The sequence below is a fragment of the Haliaeetus albicilla genome, chromosome W (assembly GCF_947461875.1).
Source record: "Haliaeetus albicilla chromosome W, bHalAlb1.1, whole genome shotgun sequence".
NCBI lineage: Eukaryota > Metazoa > Chordata > Aves > Accipitriformes > Accipitridae > Haliaeetus > Haliaeetus albicilla.
In genome coordinates this window covers 35115461-35136491 of record NC_091515.1, presented here as the reverse complement: position 1 = coordinate 35136491, position 21031 = coordinate 35115461, and the positions used below count along the sequence as shown (strand labels likewise).

Genomic DNA, 21031 nt, shown 5'->3' with positions numbered 1-21031 from the left:
GCCCCACAGGCCCCCCCTGTTGTGCCCCAGCGCCTCCCCTCGGCTTCCCCCCCCCCCCGCTAACGCCCCGCCCCGGAGGCGGGGTCACAGCTCACAGCCCGCCCCGGAGGCGGAGCAACACCGTTCACCCCGCCCTCCCAGAGGGCGGAGTCCCAACGTATACCCCGCCTCGGGGAGGAGCCACGCAGCAGCGAACGCCCCGCCCTAGGGCTCGGAGCCGCCCCCACCCCCCCAGCCGACTGGGGCGAGCGCGGCGCCGACGTGAGGCGTCGCAGCGGTGACGTCACGTCGGCGCCGGGCCGAGGAAGGTCCTCGCGGGGTGGGGCGGTCCGCGGCGGTGCCGGTAGCCGGTGCCGCCATGGCTGGTCGGTGCCCGCTGGTGGAGGACAGCTTCAGCCGGCTGGCCTCGCAGAGCAACGTGTACGGGCTGGGGGCTCTGGAGGGCGGGGAGGGGCCCGGCGGGCTGCTGGCGGCGGCGCTGAAGGGGAAGGTGATTTACTTCCGGTACCACGACCTACGGCAGCGGCCTGTGGCCAGGGAACTGCAGTTCACCTACATCCCGGGTACGGGGGTCGGAGGGGAGGGGTTAGGTGGGTGATGGGGAGGGGTTATGGGGGTCAAGGGTGACGGGCTATGGGGGTTATGGGTCAGGGTTTACAGGGGATCAGGGGTTATAGGGGAGAGGTTGTAGGGGTTGGGGTGAATGGTTATGAGGGGTCACAGTGAAGGGTTATGGGGTCAGGGGTCACAAGGAGGGGATATGAGACAGGGTTATGGGGGTCAAGGGGCATAGGGAACAGTCTGGGTCAGGGGTCACAGGGGGGCAGAGGGCAAAGGGCAGGGGTTTGGGTGGCTCCTGGGGGGGACAGGCCCGTGCGGGGTCCCGGGGGGCTGTGGGGGCCCCTGGGGGTCCTGGGGGCTCTTGGGGGGCTGTGGGGGAGGGGGAGGCCGCCCCCCCTGAGGGTCCGCCGCCACAGTTGACGCCGAGATGGTCTTCATTGACTCCTTCCCAAAGTTGCCCCCCCAGTGCGGCCTCGTCGTCGGCATCACCTTCATCAAGGTACGGCCCTGTGGTGGTGGGGGGGAGTCCGTCCCGGTCCCACCCCCTCTGCCACCCCCCCAGGACTCCGGGGACAAAGCCAGCCCCTTTCTCAACATTTACTGCGACTACAAGCCCGGCTCTGAGTACGACCTCAACTCTGTGGCACGTAAGTGTGTCCCCCCCCGGGGCTCTGGGTCCCCCCAGGAGGACACAGCAGGTGCCAGGGGCTCTCGGTGCAGCCCTTGGCCCTGGGCTCCCCTCTCCCCCACAGAGAGTTGCCTCAACCTGGAGCTCCAGTTCACCCTGTTCCAGCTCTGCCACACCAAGTGCATACCCCACCCCCTGCCACACCCTGCTATGCCCCGCAGCCCCGCCCCGGCACCCCCCACCCCGGCACCCTCCCTCCTCCGTCCTCGCAGGGTCTGCATCGGTGATGAACACAAGACGGTTTTTCTGCTGAGCAGGAACAATCCCTCCATCCGCCTCTACAAGGAGGTGAGCAGAGCCCCTGCTGTCACCCCGCTTTTCCCACTGGTCTTCCTGCTGTTTTCCTCACTTTTCTAGCTTTTTTCTTGCCTTCCCCACTTTTTTCCTTGCTTTTCCCACTTTTTTCTCGCTTCCCCCCTTTTTTCCTTTCCCCCCTTTTTCCCCACCTTTCCCACTCCCCCCGCTTTTCCTGCTTTTTTCCTCACTTTTTGCACTTTTTCTCTCGCTTTCCCTCTTTTTTCTCTGCTTTTCCTGCTTTTTCTCTCAGTTATCCCACTTTTTTTTGCTTTTTCCTCTTTTCCCTCACTTTCCCCACTTCTTTCCTCACTTTCCCCGCTTTTCCCCCCCATTTCCCCCCCCGCCTGCTCCAGCACAGCCCAGCCCCACTCTCCCCTCCCCAACAGAACGAAGGCTCGCACCAGTTTGAGGAGCAGCCGGTCCAGCACCTCTTCCTGGAGCTCCAGGACCTGCCCAGCAAGTATGACAATGACGATGGGTTTCAGGGGGGTTCGGGGGGGGTTGCGGCCCCCCCACCCCTCCCTCCAACCGGGGCTCAGCTCCCCTCCCCCGCCCTGCAGTGTCCTCTGGCTCGACGTCTGCAACATCCCCGGCGCCGGCCAGCGCATCACTGCCTTCGGTTGCCAGAGTGGCTACGTCCACGTCGCTCGGGTGGACCAGGCCAGTCGAGATGAGAACCGGCTACCGCATTGACTGTTGTCTCCCCCTTTCCCGCCTGGAATTAACGATCCCGGCGCTGTTAAATCAGCTGCTATGGCACGGTTTATCGTTCCCAGCACTGTTACGGCACGGTTTATCTGGTTTAGCCCCGTGGCAACCCGAGGGGGATTAACGGGCTCAAGGGAGAGGGTGGATGATCGTTGGAAAAATGGGTTGGGTGCGCTTTCAGTCCTTGGATCCAATGCTGGATCCTTCCTGGCTCCTGGTTGCACCCTGGGAGAAGGCAGGATGGTGTCAGTGGGACTGGGAGCCCCATCCCAGCCAGCGAATCACGGCGGCAACCGCTCTCTGTTGCAGCAGTGCTCCAGAGCCGGAGTATCCAGCAGGACGGTCCCATCTCCAAGGTCCTGGTGTTCCTGCTGCCGTCGGAGCTGGGAGCTGGCACAGCCCAGGACGGTAAGGGGATGGGGACAGCTGGTTCTATGCGGCACCGTGGTACTGATCCCTTGCCTGCTGCCGCACCGCGGGCTCTCCGGAGCTCTGGTTTCCCTCCCCGCCACCAGCAAATCTCTCTGCAGCCCCTCGGAGCCGGTGACGCCTGTCCCACTGCCTTCTCCTTCTCCCAGGTGACGCCATCACCACGCAGGGCTACAGTGTCCTCGTCACCAGGACTATCGAGCTCTCTGTGGTGTACAGGTGAGCGCCAGGACCGCAGCACAGGACCCTTGCCTCACTCCTCTTCACCACCCGGCACCGCTCCCCAACCAGGGACATCTTAACCAACAGACTGGGCAACTAGTTGATTTTACTGGCTAGTGACCAGTACGACAGCGTCCTCTGTGCGCTGGTGACCGATGTTGACTTTGACGGCACCTGCGAGATCTTCCTCGGCACTTATGGGCAGGTGGGTGATGCCGTAAGCCAGTGGGCCGCGCAACCGCCCTGCTGGCATAGACCCCCCCCAACCCAACTTCCTCGCATCCTCTCTCTGCTGCCGCAGGAGCTCCTCTGTTACAAATATACCAGCGCCACAGGGAATCCGCCCAGCAAATTCCGGCTCCTTTGGACGTGGCGCTTCCCCAGCCCGCTGCTTTCCATGCTCTACACCAACCTGACCGCCAATGGGCTCTGCGAGTTGGCCGTCGTCTGTCTGAAGGGGATCCACGTCCTGCAGGTGAGTGTCACTGCGTCATGGTGATGGTGATTCCGTGTCTGGTTACCCCCCACGGGCTTCACCCCACATCTCCCCAACAGCAGCACAGCCTGGAACCAATGGCCCGGTGCATCCTGGAGCGGCTTCGGGTGGAAGCGGAGCACCGAGCCTGGTGCGGGGTGGTGGTTGAGTGACCCAGCTGTGAAAGAGGATGCCGAAGACGATGCTGGTATTCCCCAGCCTCGACGGTGGCGAGACTGCTGCCAGCTTGGATGTATCCTAACCTGTCGCACCCCCCCCGGCCAATAAATGTGTGCCCGGCGTCCCACTGCCAGCCCTGGCTTCTCTGGTGAACACCAGTGGGGGCCAGGAAAGCTCCTCTGGCACTGGGGGGGTGGATGGGACATGGCCGGTGGCCAAACCACTGGGTGGGGACGGCAGAGGGGGACCCCAGACCTGTCACCAAACACCTTGTTTTTTGGGGATCAGACCCTTGGCACACCTCCGGCACCCACTGCCCATTGTTGGTGGCGTGCTGGCAGCTTCCAACCTCCGTGCCGGCAGCCTCCATGCCAGTCGCCTCCCCTCCTCGCTGCAGCGCGATCGCATCTGGTTCCTGCGCTAATTGTGCCAGAACTGGGGAAGGGCCGAGCGTGGGGAGGTGCCGGCGCAGAGCCGTTGCTGGAGAAGCCGGAATCCGGCTTTGGGTGATGCTGAAGAGCCCCCCCCGCGTCCGGAGAATCAGGGGTGACTCGTCCCAGCAGGTGCCGGGGGCTGCGGCCGGGTGAGACCCCCCAGCCCTGTGGGCGACAGGGGCCCAGGCTTCTTTGGGGGGGGGGGGGGCGTGGGGCTGGGGACCCCCCTGGCTTTTTGGGGACCCGCTGTTCCTTGGGCAGGTGTCCCCAGCTTCATGGGTGTGCATGGCCAGAGGACACCCCCCCCCCCCCCGACCCTTGCTCCTTGGGGCCCTGCCCCCCAATGGGTTCGTGTGACTGGTGGACCCCCAGCTCCTTGGGGACCCCCCCAACGGGTGTGGGTGACCGAGGGGACCCCCAGCTCCTTGGGGATCCCCCCCAATGGGTGTGGGTGACCGGGGGGCCCCCCCATCTCCTCGCCACAGGGAACGTCGTACAAGCCCCAGGGACCCGGCTGCCCTGCCAGGAAGGGGAAACTGAGGCACGGCCGGGGTTGGGGGGGGGGGTCGGTCCCGGGGCGGGGTCCGGGCACGGCGCTGAGCAGCGGCCGGTGGAGCTGTCCGCTCCCCGGTGCTGAACGACGAGGAGGGACCGGGGGGGTCCCGGTGGCCCCGGGGGGGGTCGGGAGTCTCGGAAGGGGTATTGAGGGTCCCGGGGGGGTCGCGGGGGTCCCAGGGGGGTGTTGGGGGTCCTAGAGGGGGTGTCGGGGGGGTCCTGAGAGGGGCTCGGGGATCCTGGTGGGGGGTCCCGGGGGTCCCTCTCCCTGCACCCCTCGTTGCTGCTGCCCGGTGCGGGGGCTCCCCCCCTCCGTGCTCCGCCCCCCCCCCCCCCGCCCGGCATCGCCATGGAGAAGTAACTCGCGGCGGTGGCGGAGCGGAGCCGGCGGCGGCTCGGGGGGGGCACGGAGCGGAGCCGCATCCCAGGTAGGAGCCGGGGGGGATCCGGGGGGGTCCCCCCTTATCCCGGGATTCCCCACCCCCCCCCCCTTTCATTCCCCTCCACCTGAGGATTCCGCTCAGCCCGGGGGGTGCCCCGGGACCCCCCAACCGCCCCCCCCCCCATAAGCGGGGATCCCCCCCCTCCTCAATTTCCCCTGCCCAGAGCAGTGTCATGTCGTGTGTCCCCCCCCCTTTCTGGGGTCATTCTCCTCCTCCAGGACCCCCCCAAGCCGCCAGAGCACAGGGACACACACACCCACCCCCCCATAGATAATTCACCACCATTTTTGGGGGGGGAAATGAAGGTTTTGGTGGACGTAATGGTGGGAGCGCATCGGGGGGGCGGGGGGGGTGTCACTCACTTCGTATTCCCTAATCCCAGCCAACGAGTGTTAAAAAAAAAACCCCGCTGAGTTCTTATCCATAGAAACAGGTGGTTTGGGTTTTTTTTTTGGGGGGGCAACCCCCAAATTTCCCCCAAAATCTCTTTTTTTTGGGGGGGACAACACACCACTGGTTCCATCAGCCGCCTCCGCTCCCAGCGGGCAATTATCCAGTGGAGAATCCGACTCAGAAAAGGATTTACTGTATCGTAAAGCCTTTTTTCCTCCCCCCCCCCCCATTTCCCAATCCTGACGATGTTGGAGAGCTCTGGATATAAAACATGATGATTAAAGCCCAAAAAAAACTGGGACATGGGATGCATTGGGAAAAGACCAGTGGGATATGGATACATCCCACCACCCTCCCCTCCCCATGCGCTCCCGCCCTAGCCCCCCCCCAGCCCTGCTTAAGCAGGGCCGGGGGGGGGGGCTCGGGCGGGAGCGCAAGGGGTGGGAGAAAAAAATGGGGAAAAAAACCGGAAATTTTTGGGCCAGGCTTCTCGCATGTCCCCTTTCCATCCCTGATTTTCCTGGGAATTGGGGTCCCCCTTTGGGGGGATGCACTTGGATTGTTCTGGAAGGGAATCAGCAGCTCCATCCCATTCCAGGGGGGGATCCCCAGGGATGGAGGATCGGGGGGGGGGCAGGGGATCCCTGAGCTCGGTCCATCCATTCCCATAAGGATGCTCCTCCAAAACCAGCTGCTTCTGTAGTGCTTCTTTTCCCCTTTCACTCTTCATCCTCCTCTTCCTTGACACCTTCATCTTTGCATTCCTTCTCCAGTGACCGCAGAGCATCTCCCCAATTCCGGGTTGGGATTTTTTTTTCCTCCCCAAATCCAGTTTTAATTCCCAGTTCTGTGGCCTCCGGCCCTTGCATCATCTCAGGGGGTTCCCGTTGTGGCCGCGGGGGTCTCAGCGTCGGGGGCTGGAAATACTCGGGGAAGTTTTCCTGTCGTACTCCCAAAAGCATGTTTTTAAACCCAAATTCAACATTTGCAGCCAACCGTTGCCAGCAAAGGCTTTGCTGGGAGGGGGACGGGGATCACCCCACAAAACGAGGGATGCTTGGGGTGCTGGTGGAGGCTTATTCTGGGTACAAATCCCTTGGGAAGGGCAAACACTGCCCAGCTAGAGCCCCGGGAAATCCAGGCTGGGACGGGGATGGGGACAGACCCCAACCGGGTCCTGGTGACCCTGCGGCACGAACCCTTTGCTGGGAGATTTCTCATCTGCTCGGAGCCTGTCGCTCCAGACGGGGAAAAAAAAAAAAAACCTGCTCCAAGAGTCACGTTGTTGCTTTTCCCACAAAATAAACCTCCCGGACAGTTTAATTGATGTTTCACCCAGCCGCTGGTAATGAGGCTATTAAATTAATTACAGCCATGTTTGTGTTGGGAAGGGAGACAGTGGCTCCCCTGCCCCAAGAGGGCACGGGTTGGGGGCAGCTTCACTCCCCGCTGCCCCCCCCTTCCCCGGGTGGTTCCGGATCCGGCCCCAGATTTGGGGGTTTTGGTGTGGCTTTGTGCTCTGCCCCACCTGGGGCTGGATCCGGCTCCGGCAGAACTGGCGATGCCGGCGGGCTGGGACCTGTCCTGGGGCTGTGTCTGGCTCCAATGTCCCGGTGGGACTGGGGGAGGGGAAGGTGCAATGGGACAGTGCAATGGGGCAGTGCAATGGAGCTGGTGCAGTGGGGCAGCACACCAGGCCCACTCCAGCTCTGCTGCTGCACGTCTGCACCCACTCAGCACCATCGCTGTCGCCGGCCTGGGGTGAGCTGGTGCCCCATGGCCCCACGCGGGGGGATGGCAACCGCTGGGGACCCACACTGGCCCCCTGCCACCCCTGCTCCCCACTGAGCTGTGGGGCCCAACCGCCTCTGCCGCCCTGGCTGGGCTCACCTCCCCATCGCCATTGTCACCGTTCCCCCCTGTGGGGCAGAGGGCAGCAGTGCCATGGGGCCGGCGGGAGGCATCGAGGGGGTGGCCGTTTTGGGTCTCCATTCCCTCTCCATCACCCTTTTTATAGCCGTTCCCATCCTCTGTTGCCATGGGAACAATGCAGTTGCCAGGGTGGAGCCTGGGAGTGCCCACGCACCCCACAAACCCCCTCGCCTGCTCTGCTGGGGCACCGACATCCCCAGCCCCACAGTCGAGCATTGCCCCATGGCTGTGGTCTCCAGCCTCACTGCTGAGCATCACCCCATTACCACGGTCCCCAGCCCCACGGCTGAGCATCACCCCATGGCCGTGGTCCCCAGAGGTGCTTTGGTGCAGAGCCGGTGCCGGGGTGGCAGAGGGGGATCGATGGCGCTTTCTGTCTCGCCAGCACTAACGAGCTCATGCACCCCCCCGCCTTTAACGAGGATTCCCTGGCCCGGCACTGAGCCCCCCTCTCACCCGCAGGTGGGAGCTGGTGGGATGGCGGTGCGGAGGGTGGTGCTGGTGGCCGTGCTGCTGCTGGCCGAGCTCTGCGCTCCTGAGCCAGCAGCTGAAGCCAACGGGACGTGCCAGGGCTCCAACCGCTGCCAGCCCGGCATCCTGCTGCCTGTCTGGCAACCCGACAACCCCTCCTTCGGCGACAAGGCGGCCCGTGCCATCGTCTACTTTGTGGCCATGATGTACATGTTCCTGGGCGTCTCCATCATCGCTGACCGCTTCATGGCCTCCATCGAGGTCATCACCTCCAAGGAGAAGGAGATCACCGTCACCAAGGCCAACGGGGAGACCAGCATCGGCACTGTCCGCATCTGGAATGAGACGGTCTCCAACCTCACCCTGATGGCACTGGGCTCCTCGGCCCCCGAGATCCTCCTCTCTGTCATCGAGGTCTGCGGCCACAACTTCCAAGCGGGTGAGTTGGGACCCGGCACCATTGTGGGCAGCGCGGCCTTCAACATGTTCGTGGTCATCGCCGTCTGCGTCTACGTCATCCCCAGCGGCGAGAGCCGCAAGATCAAGCACTTGAGGGTCTTCTTCGTCACAGCCTCCTGGAGCATCTTCGCCTACATCTGGCTCTACCTGATCCTGGCCGTCATCTCCCCTGGGGTGGTGCAGGTCTGGGAAGCCCTCCTCACCCTCATCTTCTTCCCCGTCTGCGTGGTCTTCGCCTGGGCTGCTGACAAGCGGCTCCTCTTCTACAAGTACGTCTACAAGCGCTACCGCGCCGACCCCCTCAGCGGCATCATCATTGGCACGGAGGGTGAGCTCCCCAAGGGCATCGAGATGGACGGTGGCTTCCCGGTCCCTGAGTGCCATGAAGCTGAAGGCACCGGCATCACTGCATCACCTGCCCTGCCCACCCCCACGCCAGAGGAGAAGGAGCTGGACGAGAGCCGCCGGGAAGTCATCCAGATCTTGAAGGACCTCAAGCAGAAGCACCCTGAGAAGGAGTTGGAGCAGCTGGTGGAGATGGCCAACTACTACGCCCTGCTCCACCAGCAGAAGAGCCGAGCTTTCTACCGCATCCAGGCCACCCGTATGATGACTGGTGCCGGCAACATCCTCAAGAAACATGTGGCTGAGTTCTCCAAGAGGTCCTCCACACTCCTGGAGGTGCCCTCAGACACCGAAGAGGAGACCTGCAGCCGTATCTTCTTTGAGCCGTGCCTTTACCACTGCCTGGAGAACTGCGGCTCAGTGACGCTCTCGGTGGCTTGCCAACATGGCGCCGAAGCCAACCACACCTTCTACGTCGACTACAAGACGGAGGATGGCTCGGCAAAGGCGGGCTCTGACTACGAGTACAGTGAGGGGACGCTGATCTTCAAGCCGGGGGAGACCCAGAAGGAGCTGAAGATCGGCATCATCGACGATGACATCTTCGAGGAGGACGAGCACTTCTTCGTCCGCCTCCTCAACCTTCGGGTGGGCGATGCTGAGGGGATGTTTGAGACTGATTCGGCCGAGCACCCCAAGGGTCGGTTGGTGGCTCCTTTGGTAGCTACCGTCACCATCTTGGACGACGACCACGCCGGCATCTTCACCTTCCAGGATCGGTTGCTGCACGTCAGCGAGTGCCAGGGGACGGTGGAGGTGAAGGTGGTCCGCAGCTCGGGTGCCCGTGGCACCGTCCTCCTGCCCTACCGCACGGTGGAGGGCACGGCCCGCGGCGGCGGCGTCCATTACGAGGATGCCTGTGGGGAGCTGGAGTTCAAGAACGACGAGACCGCGTGAGATACCAGCACCCCCAGGGGATGGCGATGGAGGGAGGGGGACACTGGCAGTTGGGGAGCCGCCCTGCATCACCCCTGGGGACACCGGGACGGGCACCCCGGTGCATGACCCTCTGGCATGGGTGCCCACCCCTTGCACGCCCCCCCCCGTCACCCCCACATTAAATTGGGGCCCCACCCCCAGCAGCATGGCAGGGGGCCTTCATTAGCGTGTTAATTGCAGTAATAAACCCCCATCCCCGCCCCGGGGGGGGGAGGGGGGAGCACGGGGGGGGATGGAGGGATGGATGGAGAGATGGACAGACTGATGGATGGACAGACAGATGGACAGATGGATGGACGGATGGACGGACTGATGGATGGATGGACAGATGGATGGACAGATGGATGGACGGATGGACAGATGGATGGCGAGATGGACGGATGGACAGATGGACAGAGTGGGCTCTGGTTGGGCCTTGCCACCCCACACTGGGGACCAGCCCCTCCGCATGGGTCCCATGGGGCAGAAAGGGGATGGATGTGGCCGGCTCCCGCACCCCCTCAACCCCCCCCCCCCCCGGGGCATCGTGGGTCCCCCTGGGCATGGCGGTGATGGTGCCACGTCCCCCCTGTCCCCAGGAAGACACTGCAGGTGAAGATCGTGGATGACGAAGAGTACGAGAAGAAGGACAACTTCTTCATCGAGCTGGGGCAACCGCGCTGGCTCAAACGGGGCATCTCAGGTACGGGTGGGGCTGGGGTGGGGCCAGGGTGGGGCCAGGGCAGGGCAGCTGGCTGCTGGGGTTCCTGGGGGGGCTGAGCCCTGGTGCTGTCTCACCGCCTTCCCTCTCCCCTCTCCGCAGCCCTCCTGCTCACCCAAGGTAGGAGCCTTCATCATCATCCTCCTCGGCCAGATGCTGGCGGGAGGCTGGATCCTGCTGTCCCCATGTCCTGTGCCACATCCCTGTGCCATGTGCCACCTACTGTGACACCATGCCATGTTCCCATTCCATGTCTATGTTGTGTCCCCATGCCAATGCCATGTCCCCATGACCATGCCATGTCCCCACACCCCACATTGTGTCCCCGTGCTGTGTCCCCATGACCATGCCATGTCCCCACACCCCACATTGTGTCCCCATGCCATGTCCCCACACTGTGTCCCCATTCCATGTCACCCCATGTCCCCATTCTGTGTCCCCATGTCCATGCCATGTCCCCCCATGTCCCCATGTCCATGCTGTGTCCCCGTGCTGTGTCCCCACTCCATATCCCCATGCTATGTTCCTGCATGTCCCCATTCTGTGTCCCCACACCCATGCCATGTCCCCACACTGTGTCCCCACGCCATGTCCCCATGCCGTGTCCCCACACCCCACGTTCTGTCCCCATGCCGTGTCCCCACACCGTGTCCCCGCAGCAGACGGTGACCGGAAGCTCTCCGCCGAGGAAGAGGAGGCTCGGCGCATCGCCGAGATGGGCAAACCCATCCTGGGGGAAAACTGCAAGCTGGAGGTCATCATCGAGGAGTCCTATGACTTCAAGGTGACAAGGGGGGGACAGGGGACAGGGGGATGAGGGGACGGAGGGGCTGGGGGACACAGGGAGGGAACCCGGCCCATCCTCACCCCCCCAAATCCCCGCAGAACACGGTGGACAAGCTGATCAAGAAGACCAACCTGGCCATGGTGATTGGGACGCACTCCTGGCGGGAGCAGTTCCTGGAAGCCATCACTGTCAGCGCAGGTGGGACCCCTGCCTGCCATCCCTAGGGTCCCCCTGGCCTCGCCACGCTGCCGTGGGGACATCCAGCCCCAGGGACAAATGGCCATGGGGATGCTCAGCCGTGGGGATGCTGCTCTGGGGACAAGCAACCCTAAGGGCACGCAGCCTGGGGATGGCCGGCTCGGGGGTCGTCCATGCTTGGGGACACATGTCCCTGGGGTCGTACATGCTGGCAACAAGCACCCTGGGACCGTGCACCCTTGGGGCCACCATCCTGGGGACGAGCACCCTGGGACCAAGCACCTTGGGGCCACCACCCTGGGGACAAGCACCCTTGGGACACCACGCTGGGGCCACCACCCTGGGGCCACCGCCCCAGGACCAAGCACCCTGGGGCTGGGCAGCTCTGGGGCCATGCCCCCCCTCCCTGCATTGGGCTGACGGTGACCTTCCTCGGCAGGCGAGGAGGAGGAGGAGGAGGATGGGCGGGAGGAGCGGCTGCCCTCCTGCTTCGACTACGTGATGCACTTCCTGACGGTCTTCTGGAAGGTTCTCTTCGCCTGTGTGCCCCCCACCGAGTACTGCAACGGCTGGGCCTGCTTCGGTGTCTCCATCCTCCTCATCGGCATCCTCACCGCCCTCATCGGCGACCTGGCCGCCCACTTTGGCTGCACCGTCGGCCTCAAGGACTCCGTCAACGCTGTTGTCTTCGTGGCCCTCGGCACGTCCATCCCTGGTGCGGGACAGGGGATGGGACAGGGATGGGGAGAGGGGACAGGGTGATGAGAGGGGGGGACAGGGGAGAGGGGATGGGGGGGATGGGGTGCAGGCAGAGGGGATGGGGCTGCGGGTACCCGGGAAGGGACGTGGTGATGGGGCACAGGTCCCCATGCACCCATGCCCATTGCCATCTTCTTCTGCCTGTGTCCCCTTGTCCCTGCATGACTGTGTCCCCATGCTGTGTCCCTGTCCCTGTTGCCCCCATCATGTCCCCGTGTCCCCATGCCCACCTCATGTCCCCATGCACATGTCCCCATGCCCATGCCGTGTCCCCACGTCCCCATGCCCACCCCATGTCCCTGTGTCCCCATGTCCTCATGCCCACATCATGTCCCCATGCCCACCCTGTGTCCCCACATCCCCATGCCCACCCTGTGTCCTCGCGTCCCCATGCCCATGCTGTGTCCCCATGTCCTTGCGTCCCCACATCCCTGTGTCCCCATGCCCACATCATGTTCCCATGCCCACCCTGTGTCCCCATGTCCTTGCGTCCCCACATCCCTGTGTCCCCATGCCCACATCATGTTCCCATGCCCACCCTGTGTCCCCATCCCCCCCCCACCATCTCCCCATGCCCACCCCACGTCCCCGCAGACACCTTTGCCAGCAAGGTGGCCGCGCTGCAGGACCAGTGCGCAGATGCCTCCATTGGCAATGTGACGGGCTCCAACGCCGTCAACGTCTTCCTGGGGCTCGGCGTCGCCTGGTCGGTGGCCGCCATTTACTGGGCGGCACAGGGCCGGGACTTCGAGGTGCAGACGGGCACCTTGGCCTTCTCCGTCACCCTCTTCACCATCTTCGCCTTTGTCTGCATCAGCGTCCTCATGTACCGCCGACGGCCCCACATTGGGGGCGAGCTGGGGGGACCCCGCACCCCCAAACTCCTCACCGCTGGCCTCTTCCTCGGCCTCTGGCTCCTCTACATCCTCTTCGCCAGCCTGGAAGCCTACTGCCACATCAAGGGCTTCTGAGAGCGGACGGGGGACGGGTCGGTGGAGACGGGGACCGCCTGGCGTCACCCCACAGTGGGGGGGGGGGGGGAAAGGGGATTGGGTCCTCCCGGGGAGCTGCATCCCCACAGGGGCCGTCCGGCATCACCGCATCCCCGTGGGGTCCATGTACCCATGTCCCCTTGGGGTCCTCCTGACACCCCCATGTCCCCAGAGGGTCCCCACATCCCCTTGGGGTTCTCATGGCATCTCTGTGTCCCCTTGGGGTCTTCCTGCCATCCCCATGTCCCCAGAAGGTCCCCATGTCCCCTTGGGGTTCTCCTGGCATCTGTGTCCCCTTAGGGTCTTCCTGCCATCCCCCATGTCCCCTTGGGGTCCTCCTGGCATCTCCGTGTCCCCTTGGGGTCCTCCTGCCACCCCTGTGTCCCCAGAGGGTCCCCACGTCCCCTTGGGGTCTTCCTGCCATCCCCCATGTCCCCAGAGGGTCCCCATGTCCCCTTGGGGTCCTCCTGCCATCTCCACGTCCCCAGAGAGTCTCCATGTCCCCCTGGGGACCCCCCCAGGTCCTCCTGTGTCCCTCTCTCTCCTGGGGGGGGATGGGACATGGAGGAGCCCGTCCCCGTCCCCCATCCCACGCCGGGGTGGGGGGCACGTGCATGTGCAAACCATGGCCACTCCCCTGCACCCCAGGGGGACCCCAGGGCCACCTCCAGCCACCTCTGGGACCCCCAGGACACCCAGGGCCACCCGACACCTGTCCCACCCCCACAGCAGGGTCCGGGGGAGCCTTTTCTTACGGCAAGTGTTTTTTAAAGCCACCCCGGGGAGGGGGGGTGTCCCTGTTTTTAACCCTGATTTCGTAGCGGCTCATGCCTCCCGGGGAGGGGGGGGGGAGATGGGAGGGGGGACATGCGGGGGGGCTGTCGCTGTTGGTGCTGCCGCCAGCCCTGCCGAGCACTGGCCCCAAAGAAACCCCCCTAGGAAACAAGCCAGGTCTCTGTGTCTCTTTGTCCCCAGCAGTGGCCCCATGGCACCCACGGACCTATGGCACCCACAGCACCCATGGTCCCATGGCACCCACAGTCCTATGGCACCCACAGCATCCACGGCACCCACAGCACCCTGGCAATAAACGCCCCATGCCGCAAGGCTGTACAGCGTGCTGTGGGGATGTGTGGCATGCCATGGGGACATACGGTGTGCTGTGGGGATGTACGCTATTGCACATGGACATACGGCATGCCGTGGTAACATACAGTGTGCCGTGGGGCTGTATGGCGTGCCATGGGTCTGTATGGCGTGCTGTGGGACCATCTGGCCTTGCACACAGCTATAGGGCATGCTTGTTTCCCCAGACCTTCATTAGCTGCCACGGACGTGGGTTCAGCTCGGGGGGGGCGGGGCAGGGGAGTGGTTACTGCAGACCTGAGGGGGGTCGGGACCTCCCAAACCCCGTGGGGGGGCTTCTCCGCTGCCACCAGCTGGGATGCTCTGTTGGATCAGGCTCCATGTCGTGCTGGGGGGGGGGAGAGCGGCAGGGGGTCCCTCGGGGAGGGGCAGTGGGTGCGGGGTGAGGGCAGTGGGTGCCCCCCCAGCCTGGCGTTACCTGCTGTTGTCCATGTCGTACCTCTGGACATCCTCAGCTCTGTAGCCCTTGATGTTCTCCTCCGAGTTGGGGCCACCACCGATGACCTTCTGGGTGGGGGGGATGGTCCCCATTGGGGTCTGGCATGTGTTGGGGCAGGGGGGGGAACATCACCATCCCTCCCACCTCGACTGCTCGGCTCTCACCGTTGTGGTTTCCCTTGTGACCATGGTCTGTGTCACAAAGACAGGGTAAAACTCTGTGGGGGGAGAGAGGGGACCATCAGAGGACCCTGGGGACCACATGTGTCAGCCCCCCCCACCCCATGTCCCACCGTCCTTGACGAGGAGACATGGCATCTCGGCGTCCAGCCGCTGGCAGCCGAAGTGGAGTTCATTCTGCTCGGCGGCGTGCCTGACAGTGCTGGCAGCGTCAAAAGCCAACCGCCTAGCCCAGCGGGCAGCCGATATACGCTGGCACCATCTTGTAGCCCTGCGGCACATGGGATGGAGGTCACCCTGCCTGTCCATCCCTCCAGATCGAGCCCCATCCCCCGCGAGACCCTGCGGTGCCGTCCCCTGCCCAGCGAGGCTCTTACCTTTAGCACCACGGAGGTCTTCATCAGCTTCATCCCGCCATGGGAGCACAGCGCTGTGTCCTGGATCCTCACCTGCAGAGAGGAGGAGGAGGAGGAAGAAGAACCCCTCCTTAGACCCCGAGAAGCTGCTCGGCTTCTTGCCTGTCTTCCTCATAATGTCGAGGCGTGCTGCGGCAGAAGGGCTCTACGGGAGCGGCATACCCTATAGATCACCAAGGTGCGGTTAACTGGGTCCTGCCTCTGCAGGGGGGACATCAGGCTGAAGAGGTGGGAGAGGACTAGCGTGAGGTGCCAGTGGTTGAGGAAGTCGTCCCACTCTGCAAGGAGAGCAGGCGACGGTGGGACCCTGCCAAGGGGATGAGCAACCCCTCACCCCTTTGTTGGGGTTCAATGGGATTTTGTTGCATTTTCTTGGGGTTTTGTTGGGGTTTGTTGCATTTTCTTGGGGTTTTGTTGGATTTTGTTGGGGTTTGTTGTGTTTTGTTGCCTTTTGTTGGGGTTTTGTTGCATTTTCTTCAGGTTTTGTTGGGGTTTTGTTGTGTTTTTGTTGTGGTTTTTGGAAAGAGGCCAGGCGGTTTCCCCTGCTGCTCTCCCAGGTCAGGCGGACGCTGCGGGTCACAGGGACGGTGAACTTCTCACCCTTGCCCGGGTGGATCTGCTGGGGCAGCTCCTGGTTGGAGACCAGGTCGAGAACCTTCCTGCAGCAACCCAGGTCGATGTAGAAGCCCCCTCCCGGGGACGGCCTCCTTCTCGGGGGTGATGGCGGGGGACAAGGGGATGACTCCATCTGCAGGGACGAGAGGGGGGGAGGATGTTGGGGTGCAGACGCCCCCCCAACCCGATTCCCCCTTACCGCAGACAATGCCCAGGAGGAACCAGCTGTGTCACCCATCCCCCTGTGGTGGCACTCATCCTCCATGATGTCATCCGTCCCCCCCCCGTGATGTCACCCAACCCCCCCAAGGTGGCATCACCCATCCCGCTGTGATGTCACCCATCCTCTCGCGGCTTCACCCATGGGCCCAGGCCCCACCCAGTGATGAGGTCACAGTCTCGTCCTACCGCCCCCTCTCCAGGGCCCCTCCCAACATCCTCCTCCTCCTCCCCGCCGCTGCCCTGCCTGTGACATCACCCCGCCACTCATGACGTCACCCGCCCCCCCCTCCGGGCACCCCCGCGTCACACCCCATCCAGCCGCCGCCGCCGCCCCCCACCCTCCTGCTGTCGCTCCCCCCTGACGTTACCCCCCCCCAACCTCGGCAGCCCCGCCCCGCTGACGCCACACCCTGCCCTAGCCGCCCGGTGACATCACGCCCCCCGCTCCCCCCCCGCGGGCTGGGCCTGCCAGAAGCGGCGCCCTCTACGCGCATGCGCCGCTCCGGGGAGCCTTCTCCCCCTCCCTCCCAGCTCCCCGGCCCTCGCCCCGCCTCCCCCGCCAGGCGATTGGCCGCGGGGCGGTGTTGCCACGGCGACGCAGGCCGGCGGCCGTCGTCGGTGTCGTGTGAGGGTGTTGCCGATTCATGGCGATGGCGGCGGCCGGGCTGGTGGTGAACGGGGCGGAGGGGCTGAAGGCGGCGGCCGGGATGTACGAGCAGCTGAAGGGCGAGTGGAGCCGCAAAAGCCCCAACCTCAGCAAGTGCGGGGAGGCCCTGGGCCGCCTCAAGGTGCGGGGGGGGGGCGGGGTGTCTAGGAATGAGGGGGCTCTGGGGCTGAAGGGGGGGGCTCTAGGAATGAAGAGGGGGCTCAAGGAATGGGGGAGCTGGGGCTGAAGGGGGGGCTCTAGGAATAAGGGGGGGGGGCCCTGGGGCCTGAAGGGGGGTCTGGGAACGAGGGCGGTCTGGGGCTGAGGAGGGGGCTCTAGGAATGGGGGGGTTCTGGGGCTGAGGGGGGGGCTGGGAATAATGGGGGGCTCTAGGAATGGGGGGGGCTGGGGCTGAGGGGGGGCTCTAGGAATAAGGAGGGGGCCCTGGGGCTGATGGGGGGGGACAACACACGACACTGAGGCTGGAGGGGCATTGCCCTGGGAATGGGGGGGGGGCCTCGGGCTGAGGGGGGGGCTCTGGGTCTGAGGGGACCTAGGCTGTGCACTGAGGGGGGGGGGCTGGGAATGGGGGAGTACCCTGAGCGGGTGGGGGAGGGGCCGGGCTGAGCCCTGGGGAGCCTCGTCACCAGGAAGCTTTAATTAACACGGGGTGTGTGTGTGTGTGTGAGTCGGGGGGGCGTGGCACCCCCTTCCCGCAGATGCCTGTAAATACTAATTAACCTCATCAGCCATTGCCGTGAGTCAGGGGTGAGCGTGAGGCTCTGCCTGTGCCCCCCCCCCCGGGGTCTGACAGTGTGTGTGCACGCGCGCGTGCGTGTCCCTGTCCCTGTCCCTGTGTCCCCCCTGCTCAGCTGGCCCTGCTGGAGCTCAACTTTCTGCCCACCACCGGCACAAAACTGACCAAGCAACAGCTCATCCTGGCCAGTGAGTGTCACCTCGGGGGAGGAACCTCACTAGTGACCCCCCTGGGGTCTTCCCTTAACCCCCGCCCCCCCATTTTTTTTTTTTTCCCTCCCCCAGGAGATATCCTGGAGATCGGCGCCCAGTGGAGCATCCTGAAGAAGGACATCCCCTCCTTCGAGCGCTACATGGCCCAGCTCAAATGCTACTATTTCGACTATAAGTAAGTGGGGGGGGGGGGTTTGGGGACACCCCCCCCCCCTTATTTCCCAGCTGCTAACAGCCCTTTTTTTTTTTTTTTTTTTTTTTTCCTCTCTCTCCTTGCCCCCCCCTCCAAGGGAGGAGCTGCCAGAGTCAGCCTACAAGCACCAGCTGCTGGGGTTGAACCTGCTCTTCTTGCTGTCCCAGAACCGGGTGGCTGAGTTTCACACCGAGCTGGAGCGGCTGCCAGCCAAGGAGATCCAGAGCAATGTCTACATCAAACACCCCATCTCCCTCGAGCAGGTATGCCCGGGGGAGGGGGGGTGGGGTTGGTTTGTTTTGGGGTTTTTTTTGGGGGGGGGAGTTTTTTAGGGGTCCTCGGGGTGCGACCTCCTTTCTCATAGTATTTGATGGAGGGCAGCTACAACAAAGTCTTCCTGGCGAAAGGCAACATCCCAGCAGAAAGCTACACCTTCTTCATTGATATCCTGCTGGATACCATCCGGTGAGCCCCCCTCCCCCCCCCTTATTGTGCCCCTGAGCACCCCCCTGTGCTCCCCCCCCCCCCAACTGTATGCCCCCCCTCCACCTCAAAACTAGGGATGAGATCGCTGGCTGCATCGAGAAAGCCTATGAGAAAATCCTTTTTAACGAAGCTACCCGCATCCTCTTCTTCACCACCACCAAGAAAATGACCGACTATGCCAAGAAGGTACCTTAGGGGTTCTCTCCCCCGGGGGGGGGGGGTCCCGAAAACCTGGGGGTGCCCCTAAATGCCCCCTCCTCTAACTTTTTCCAGCGCGGTTGGGTGTTGGGTCCCAACAACTACTACAGCTTCAGCAGCCGGCAGCAGAAGCCGGAGGATGCCACCATCCCCTCCACCGAACTGGCCAAGCAGGTCATCGAATACGCACGACAACTAGAAATGATTGTTTAAAGGGGGGGGAGTGTCCCCCCTGCCCTTTTGGGGTGTCCCTCCCCTTTATTTTATCACGACCCCTTTCTCTGCAGTTTGGGGTGGGGGTTTGTGGTGTTTTTTGGTTGTTTTGGTTTTTTTTTTAAGTATTTAAAGGGGTGTTTGGAGTGGACGTGTCCCTGTGGGGGGGGGCTCATGGGGAGCCCCTCCTACCCCCCCCTTTTTTGGGTAGAGTCGGGGGGGCAGTAGCTGTGTGCCCCCCGGGACGGTGCCGCCTTCAATAAAGCAATGGCTTCTTCTAGCAGTGGGTGCTGCACTGGGGGGCTTGCGCCCCCCCCCCCCCCCCCCCCAAGGAGGGTGCTGGGGGGCTCCTTTTCCTCTTCCTCCCCTACAGGGGGAGGCCAGGAGCTCACTGATGGTGACCAGGGACCTGGCCAGGATTAGGGTAGCCACCTAGGGGTGCTTGGCCAGGTGGTTGGGGGGGGGGGGAGCCCCCCTGCGCTTCCCCCTGCACCTCCCCCCTCGGGGCTCCCCCCCCTCACTTTCCCTCCCCCAGCCACAGGGTGGTTTTGGCCCCCCTTTCAGTGGTGGGTGAGGGAGCTTTTGAAATGCACACCCCACCCCCCCCATTTTTGGGTCCCCCTGCTGTGCGGGGCAATGATGTCATCCCTGCCAGGCAGTGACATTCCTGGGCAGCTGGGGGGGGTCCTGGTGCTGGCAGTGGTGGGGGCAGGAGCCCCCCCACACCTTGAAAGGGGGCCAGTGTGGGGGGGGCTATGCTGAGGTTTTGGGGGGCTCTGCGGCCCTCCCCCCCCCCCTCCCCTGCTGTGCCAGCTCCCCCTCTTTTTCCCCCCGGGGGGGCTCAGCTTGGGTGCCGGGGAGGGAGCTTGGTGACCTGCAACGGAGGCTTCACCAAGACCCCCAGCCCCCTTGGCTTTCCCTTGGGGGGGGGTAGTGGGGCTGGGGGGGCTCTGGTGCCCTCAGGGCCCCCCCAAAAGCAGCTTGGGGGGTGGGGGTCCCTGTGACTGGCCCCCCCTCCAGCTGGTCACCATGGGGCAGAAGATCCTTGGGGGCACTGGCCTGTCCCCCTGGAAGGGGAATGTGATGGGGGGCTTGCGGGGGGGGGGGGTGGTGGGGGTGGCTGGAGGTGGACAGAGTGCAGGGTCTCCAGGATGTGGGCCATCTCTGTGGGGGGGGTGGCCACGGGGTGCTGGGTGGCATCTGTGGGGTGCTGGATAGTGGCCATGGGGTGCTAGGCATCAGCCATGGGGTGACTGATGGTGGCCATGGGCACGGGCCAGTGGCCATGGCAGGGTGGGGGCTGTTGGGCCCCCTGAGCTGCCCCTGGGGGGGGCCACCGTGCCCCCCGGTCCACTTGCCCTGGGGGCCTGCAGCCCTTCACTGGGCCCCCCTTGCTCCCCCTGAGCCCCACGGGACCCCTAGCAGCAGCCTGGCCCCCCCCCCCCCCCGGGGCAGCACATTTGGCCAGGACCACAGGTTGGGGTCGTGGGGGGCCCCCCCAGCCCCCTGATACCCCCCGGGGCCGTGGGGAGGGGGCTGCCCTACCAGCATGGGGGGCCCTGCTGCCAGCCCCCTAACTGCCTGGGGGGGCTTGGGGGCGGCCAGGGGGCTGGGGCTGGCTCTGACTGGGCATTGCCCATTTCGGGGGGGCTCTGGGTGGGTCTTGCGGGGGGGGGGGGGGAGATGTTCTGGTGTCTCGTAGGGGGGTTGGGCTGCCCCCCCGCCGGACACCCACCAATATTTTGTGGGGAGGCTTGGGTGGGGAAACTGAGGCGGGGGGGCTGCACCCCCAATCCCCTACCGCTCAATGCCCCTCCCCTCATACCCTGGGGGGGGGGGGACTCGGATGGGGAAACTGAGGCAGCGGGTGCTTCCTCCCGCCCCCCAAACTCAGCCCCGGCCCTTCTGCGGCAACTGGCAACGGCTGCGGGGGGGGGGGGGGGGCGGGGCAACCGAGGCGTCCGGCAGGGGAGGGGGGGTTGTGTTATGGAGGGTGTGTGGGGGGCAGCTCTCCGCACCCCCCCCCCCCCCCACCCAGCAGCGGGGCACTAGGACCAAGCGGAGGCGCCGGCGGCAGCTCCGGCTCCGGTTCCGCGGCTCAGCCTCGCCCGCCGTGGTCGGTGGGGCCGGGGGGGGGACACATGAAACACAGGCCCCTGGGGACCCCCGCGGCATTGCCTTTGGGGGTGGGACCCGCGGGGGAAACGCTGTTATCGGGGGGACGGGGGGTTTAAATTGGGGGGGGTATTTGGTTTTAAGGCCCCCCACCGGGGCGGTGGCCC

At 64.4% G+C, this 21031-nt stretch overlaps 3 protein-coding genes across 5 annotated transcripts; all 3 read left to right on the top strand.

Annotated features, from left to right (window-relative positions):
• The first annotated feature begins 300 nt into the window (after window positions 1-300).
• Window positions 301-3681, top strand: KPTN (kaptin, actin binding protein). Its single transcript, XM_069774898.1, is given in 12 exon segments — window positions 301-563; window positions 978-1060; window positions 1124-1208; window positions 1314-1368; window positions 1462-1537; window positions 1933-2006; window positions 2107-2217; window positions 2565-2647; window positions 2833-2902; window positions 2975-3110; window positions 3207-3380; window positions 3461-3681. Coding segments are annotated over 12 exon segments (1245 nt in total). The 5' UTR covers window positions 301-358; the 3' UTR covers window positions 3554-3681.
• Window positions 3682-3998: 317 nt separating this feature from the next.
• Window positions 3999-13032, top strand: SLC8A2 (solute carrier family 8 member A2). Of its 3 annotated transcripts, none has more exons than XM_069774896.1 (8): window positions 3999-4123; window positions 7780-9545; window positions 10170-10273; window positions 10394-10411; window positions 10954-11075; window positions 11177-11276; window positions 11716-11991; window positions 12630-13032. In XM_069774896.1, exons 1-8 carry the CDS (start codon window positions 4070-4072, stop codon window positions 13004-13006), a joined length of 2817 nt encoding a protein of 938 aa, XP_069630997.1. In that variant the 5' UTR covers window positions 3999-4069; the 3' UTR covers window positions 13007-13032. The 3 variants fall into 3 exon arrangements, with proteins under 3 accessions (XP_069630997.1, XP_069630996.1, XP_069630998.1); XM_069774895.1 differs by having other exon boundaries at window positions 10951-11075; XM_069774897.1 differs by lacking the exon at window positions 3999-4123 and adding an exon at window positions 4883-4977 and having other exon boundaries at window positions 10951-11075.
• A 3621-nt stretch (window positions 13033-16653) lies between these two features.
• PSMD8 (proteasome 26S subunit, non-ATPase 8) lies at window positions 16654-18858 on the top strand. The gene is made up of 7 exons (XM_069775379.1): window positions 16654-16832; window positions 17563-17635; window positions 17732-17834; window positions 17950-18115; window positions 18217-18317; window positions 18413-18524; window positions 18612-18858. The coding sequence occupies exons 1-7, from the start codon at window positions 16689-16691 to the stop codon at window positions 18747-18749; spliced, it is 837 nt and encodes a 278-aa protein (XP_069631480.1). The 5' UTR covers window positions 16654-16688; the 3' UTR covers window positions 18750-18858.
• Window positions 18859-21031: the final 2173 nt, after the last annotated feature.

Coding starts and splice junctions, on each gene's coding strand:
- SLC8A2 (XM_069774895.1), top strand. CDS start 4,070: ATGCTGAAGAGCCCCCCCCGCGTCCGGAGAATCAGGGGTGACTCGTCC. Junction 4,124..7,779: donor GGGGTGACTCGTCCCAGCAG/GTGCCGGGGGCT, acceptor TCTCACCCGCAG/GTGGGAGCTGGTGGGATGGC. Junction 11,992..12,629: donor CCTCGGCACGTCCATCCCTG/GTGCGGGACAGG, acceptor ACGTCCCCGCAG/ACACCTTTGCCAGCAAGGTG.
- PSMD8 (XM_069775379.1), top strand. CDS start 16,689: ATGGCGATGGCGGCGGCCGGGCTGGTGGTGAACGGGGCGGAGGGGCTG. Junction 17,636..17,731: donor GCAACAGCTCATCCTGGCCA/GTGAGTGTCACC, acceptor TCCCTCCCCCAG/GAGATATCCTGGAGATCGGC. Junction 18,116..18,216: donor ACCCCATCTCCCTCGAGCAG/GTATGCCCGGGG, acceptor CCTTTCTCATAG/TATTTGATGGAGGGCAGCTA.